The 6651-nt window shown below is 29.1% G+C and overlaps 1 protein-coding gene across 1 annotated transcript in view; it reads right to left on the bottom strand.

The window, feature by feature from the left end:
• LOC105618128 (serine protease nudel) overlaps positions 1 to 6220 on the bottom strand; it is a 22167-nt gene extending 15947 nt beyond the window's left edge. The window contains exons 1-3 of the mRNA XM_012199669.1: positions 6046 to 6220; positions 2434 to 2562; positions 281 to 1390 (exon numbers count right to left, since the gene is read on the bottom strand). Of these exons, the coding sequence (XP_012055059.1) occupies positions 281 to 1390; positions 2434 to 2562; positions 6046 to 6220 (1414 nt within the window). The remainder of the gene's footprint in view (positions 1 to 280; positions 1391 to 2433; positions 2563 to 6045) is intronic.
• Positions 6221 to 6651: the final 431 nt, after the last annotated feature.

Here is a 6651-nt window from a genome sequence, read left to right as displayed (position 1 = left end):
TAACTACTACTAACTAACTAACTAACTAACTAAACTAACTAAACGTAACAACGTAACAACAACGAACAACGAACGAACGAACGACGACACGCACGCACGCACGCACGCACGCACGCACGCACGCACGCACGCACGCACACACATACACACACACACACACTTTATTCTGTATCTTAAAAAAGCACATTCATAGCATAAATATTGATGTATGTAAGTAGCAAGTGATTAATTATTTCACTATATACTCTTTTTCCAATATGTATTCTTCCCGATTGCATACCGTTCGTCGCTGTAGTCGATCGATTTTCCGGGAGTCCCTCGAATGAAGGATACGTTGAAGGATGCACCGTGTTACTATTGATTCCGGTCACGTCGTATCCCACTGGCATACTTGTCACGTTTTCAGTAATCTGCTTCGTAAGATCAATGATAGTCTGTATTCTTGTTTCGGTTGTTCCGATCGAATCAGCTGTAATCGTGGTTTTCTTGAATTTTCCATCATTTTTTGTAACAGTACCATAATGCACTCTTGTGCTGCTCGATTCCATTATCAACAACGGCTTTACGCTTGTGACATCTTCGTTTACGGTTATTATACTTTGTTGTTGACCATTTTTCGACACTGCAGGAATGCCTTCATTGTTTTGACTTTTTGACACACGCAAGCCAGTGTCGTTTATATATATTCGTTGGCTTTCATTAGAATTTGTGTAATTAATTGATACAGTACTGGTTTCCGATATGCTGGTGTCTTTCAATGACTGATTCGTGGCATTTTGTACGGATAATGAATCATCGATAACTGAGTCTGGTTCCAGCAGCTGGATATTTGCCGCTTTTATCTGATTAACTTCCAACCGCTTTGAGCCATTTTCAGCCTCTTTGTCATCCAGTAATTTGACGGTATTGCTAAAATCGCTCGAGTGATTTTGCTCGGCATAATCATGCGGGAAATATTGATCTTTCAATCGTGACGTATAATCTTCATCATTTTCATTTGCAATGTTCATCCATTTGCATTCAAGACACTTTAAAATATCTCTAGGCAATGATTTTTCGCCGTTTGTCGCTGAGAACTTATTATTGAGAGTCACAAGATAGTCTTGCACCGTTTGCAATAACATCTTACAACGTTGATCATTCAGAGCGCAATCTCTTCTTTTGCGAGATACCTCCCGCTTGAAACGCGTGTCAGCGTCTCTTCCATTTATCGTTAGAAATGTGTCGTCTTTTACAACTTGTGTTATCTGGCTCGTAAGCTCCGTCTGATCGCTAAAAGATGGATCTCCATCTATCACTTTTCCAACCCGGGACTTCAATAATGATCTTCTGCTGAGAGGAAAGCCTAGTCTGATCACTCGCTCTACACGTGTTTCCGGTTGAATGCGAACTGAAAGAATCATGGTAGAAGAAACGATTTTCGAAGACGTCGGCTGGAAATTGGCGATTGCAAGGACGAAGCAAAATTTTCGAGAAAAACAGTAGGGTAGGCTTCTACAAACACACGTAATATTTACTAATTTTTACCTGAAGTATTATGAGCGTCATGTCCTGATATTATAGAAAACATAAAGTTGATAATTGTCATAAAAAGTACAATCAATAAGATTGAAATCACTCCAATCAGAAGAATATGTTTGTGCCGTGCATAAAAATTCGAATGGCTACGCCCGTTTAACTTCGTTATGCATTTGTTAGAAGTTACGCCTAAAATAGTGATCAATATTAATCTTAAAATATGTTGAAAATACATATATATTATAACAAAGCAATATTCACAATATAGATCTGTTCGCGTTGCCTGAAATTTTTGCACTAAGGTAAGATGAGTATAATGTATTTGGATGTTTGAAAAGAGAGAAAGTGATGATTCTAAACGCAAAAGTGCAAACAATTCGAACAAACCTATTAGCATTCTTGAAGAATTTATATACTTTAATCAAGATGAATGCTAAAAAAGAAAATTTAATCTTTGGATTTATAAATTTACCGACACACACACTACATACACTACAATAGATCTCTACATTTCATTACTCATAACTTTTGATCTTATAATTTTAGAAAAAAATATTTCAGGTGAATTAAGTTGCTTGGTTTTTACGTAATCCGATTTCTTTTTTTTATGATTTGAAATTTCAAAGTTGCTCCCCTAATATCCCCTTGAAATAGAATTCCAAAAAATCATTTGTAACATATTTAAAAGAACTTTTTGTAACAACAAATCGTTATTCATCATATTTAGAAAACACTGGATATAAAAGTATCTCTAAATATTAGTCTGTAACATTTTATTTGAGTTACCCTGTATATTCCTATGATTTTTAATTTATTATTAAGACGCTTTTCAAGATTTTCAATGAAGAACTGGATAATATGTAACAGCAGGATATGTTTCTCAAATATCAATTCAAGTCAAGTAATAAAACTTACCTGTATTTCGAATTCTCGAATCCGTCAACACAACGCAACATGGTGAATCAATTGGAACATCGACCAATTGCAAAGGTAGGCTTTTATTTTTATCGATGTGCAGTTTATTCGATTTATCCAAAAGACGCACTAATTACGCAAAAGAAAATTAACAAAATAATATTAATTTAAATATAAGTTTTAATTAAATTATACAAAATTCTTGAATATAACTATGTTTTCAACTTACTTTTGATTAACTTCTAAGTTTTTTATAATGATCGTGATGTTTTGTACGAAATGTCTAACTTTACTGATCTTCACACGAGATACGTCGGCAACGACTAAACTCTGGATTTGATAGGTAGAGTTCTTCACCACGGTGCGACAGAGAAAAATTGCTGACAGCTTATATCGTCTCCTATTACTTTCATGTGAATGAACCCTTTTACACGCATTTCGACAAGTGTCTCTGTCGCTGAGCTTGCAAAAATCTGTGAATGGAATTCTTGGTTTCCATCGCAAAACTAAAATGTTGATTTCAGCGCGCAAGCATAATGATAAGAATTAATTGATCTTTATTGTACAGATCTGAAAACTTAATAAAATTTTTGCGTTTCGTGTATCTCTCATACATTATATTAGGGAATATAACGCTCACGATTAATGATTCTCATTTTCAAGTGGAGAATTTTTCCTTGAAAGCTCCAAATCTTAATAAGAAACTATTACTCTTCATTGTGGAAAGTTTCGTAGCTTGTCAAGTTATTTCTGTCTAGCGGAAAAATGGAATGAAGTGCCAAATGATATTTTTTATTGAACGAAAAATTAACTTAAACAAAGCTGTCTTAAGAAATTGTCTCCTTTAAAAAAGAAATTGATATATTTTTATCTTCATATGCAATTAAATAGAAATCGTATATTTATATAAATAAAAGAGCACATTAAGATAAAATAATTAATATATGAAATAAATAAAACTATTAAAATGCAATAAAATGTATGTTTATTCTCTTCTTAAAAAATATGTATTTCTTTTTATTACTTTATTTTTATTTATTTTTCACAGTTTTCTATATTTATTATTATATTTTTATAAATATATTACTTATTAGAAGAAATATATAGGGGAAAGTTGCCGAATGCGTACTGGTCACCTAAATCGTACTTTATCTCAATATTTTATATTATTACTAGATATAAGCAACATTACTAGATAATATAAAATAAATGAGTAATATAGACAAAAATATAATACATCTTGTTTAGTAGATGTTAATGATGTTATAAAAAATTAGGTACATCTGATATTAATTTTTAATTAATTTACATAATTGATAATAACGTAATTATTCAATTTTATTATAAATTTTTGTATTTTCATAGAAGAAGATTTATTGTAGAATATTTTAAATTTATTATATATACATATTTGTAACTATTATAAATACTACAAATTGATATTTTTACAAAATTCATCAAGTTTTCTAAATCGTACCATTATAAAATAAAACTAATAATTGATAAATAATAAAACTAATAATTGATATAAATTGTCAAGTGCAAAGATATATTTGAGTCAATTTTATTGTAACGTCATTTGTTTTTCATTATTGTTATTTAACAAAAATAAAATAATGAATTCTTTTGAATAAATGATTAAAATTAGGCATTAGTTAATAGTTAGGTATTATTTAATGATTTCTTTGATTAATTATATTTTTAATTATTTTCAATTATAAATTTAATACTTTCAAAGGAAATAACCATTTTAAAGACTTATAAGTAAGATTGAAGCGACCGATTGCCTAAAATCTAAATCGTTCGCAGCATGTTACAAGAAGACTTATAATAAATTAATTTAAAAACAACGCAAACATTAATGCTGCAACTAAAGCAAAATGTTTTGAAATATATGTATTGATGAGATAAATTTTCACTTATATAGGTCATGACCTGTATTACACTACAAATTAGCTGATTATTGCAAAATGGTAATAACTATTAACATAACGTTATTTAAAGAAGATGTTCATGTTCAGATACGTATCTTCACAGTTTTTACAATACGTTTTCTTATTATATATTAATAACTTTTATTCGTAAATAATAAATTGCTCGGATTGTATAATTCTATGTAAACGCTAAACTATTTTACAAAAATAATGATTAATATATTAGCATTAAGGAGAAATTAGTATTTTTGAAACACGGAAGGTAAGAGAGGAAACAATGACTGGCTGAAATTTGAGTTGATGCATGTAAAATAAGAAAACCGGTAGAAATAATGCCATTTATGAATTGGAACGCATTATTCAAAAATAAAAATAGTGTTTTCGTATCGGTGTAACACGATATTTCGCATTATTGGATTGCGATTATTGCAATCAACATATTATATGCATCAACACACAATATGCAAAGCTATCATATATTCGAAACATTAAAAAGTCATAGCATTACATTTCTGCTGCGGCAAAGAAGAAACATGATACTTCATGATGATGAAATTTGCATAAAAAAGATCAAAAAAAGTTTTTTTAATATTAGATATATATCGTTAAATCATATTCTTTCTCACCTTCATATTAATTACTTCTAGTTTCTGTATAATATTTTTATCGAATTCGATCATGTATACATATACATGTTACATATACATGTATAGAATAATCAAAAATTTTTTTTACGACAAAGTTTTGTAAGTATATTTTCTAAGTATAAATTTGTATCAAATAGTTAATTAAAAAAATAATATATTAAAGAATAATATATTAAAAAAAAAATAAACTCTAAAGTATTAGTTGTTGGAGTATTAGTTGTATGTTATTAAATACCAAAAACAATAGAGGAAAAGGTAGTATTATTTGGTTGGCCAGTGTATATATTGACCTCCTTTAATATCTCCGCTATTATGTAGCGAATCCTAATGATTACTATGGAATTATTTGTTCAGTAGCTCGCCATTACACCATGATGCTAATATAATCAATACTCAATAGCCATAGTCAAATCTTTTTTTGCAACAATCTGTACATTTTTAGGAATTTATTTCATATGAAATAATGAATATTTCATATAAAATAATGATAATAATTAAATTAATATTATTTTATGAGAAAGAAGGTATACAAGCCTTTTCCTTGGAAAAATTTAATATTAGTACTGGCTAATTTATTTTGAGTATTAAAAGTATTACTAACAGTATTTTTAATACTGAAAATATGTGATTAATTGGTCAGTATTATACTTTTATTTTAAGAGTTTTATGAATATCTTTTAAACTTTTTTTTTGTCTCTCAAATAACATTTAAGTGAGATCGAATAAAATGACTTTTTACTTTGCGCAATTTACGGGCACATTATTACATTTCTTTAGTACATTTTATTCTCCAAGAATTATCAAGTTATTAATTGATTTGTTAATTGATTTATCTACAAATTTAAATTACAAACGAAAAAAAGAACGAATGTCCGTTTAAAATTAATAGATATGATATATGTTTCCGATACGAAACGACCAACTAAATTATTTTTGTTATTACGACTATATCATTAGCATGGAACAGTCGATAATTCAATACATATCCGCATGTCGATGCATCAGACCAACACTTTGTTACGCTGAATTACTTGAACTATTGTAGAGACGATAATTGCACAATCCACTACATTTTACTTTCTCCTGTGAGTATCCGGAGTCGCCACGGATCGATGAAAGTGACAGTCTACGTTCTGACGTTACGCCGAAGTACACGATTGTTCTAACAATTTCATTTATCCGATTGTGACTACGATTTGTGACCATGATTTGATCGCATAATGAGTTAATATAATATAAGTAAAGACATGAATCTTTAACAAGAAATTACCTTTGAGACTTACCTGTGCTACAAATGACAAATTGTTTTTCGTGGAAATCGGAACGATTTGAATATTGCATCGATTTGAATATTACAAGACTTGTTAATTATGATACACATAGTTAAAAAGACATTTACTGATAATTTAATATGCAATTAACCAAAATTAATCAAAGCTGATATTTGAGTGGAAACACGTTGGCACAGTATTTCTAAATTGTCAAGTGCATTAAGTTCTCTATGGTACATTTAATTGATTAAAATAAATAATTTTTATATCATTCTATTAGATAACATATTTAATATATTTGTGTAAATGTAATAGGTAATTTTGTAATTTTATTAAATGTAAGAAATTATTGTTGTTTTTCAGTTG

The sequence above is a fragment of the Atta cephalotes genome, assembly GCF_000143395.1.
Source record: "Atta cephalotes unplaced genomic scaffold scaffold00015, whole genome shotgun sequence".
Taxonomy (NCBI): Eukaryota; Metazoa; Arthropoda; class Insecta; order Hymenoptera; family Formicidae; genus Atta; species Atta cephalotes.
This window is presented reverse-complemented; position numbering and strand designations above follow the sequence as displayed.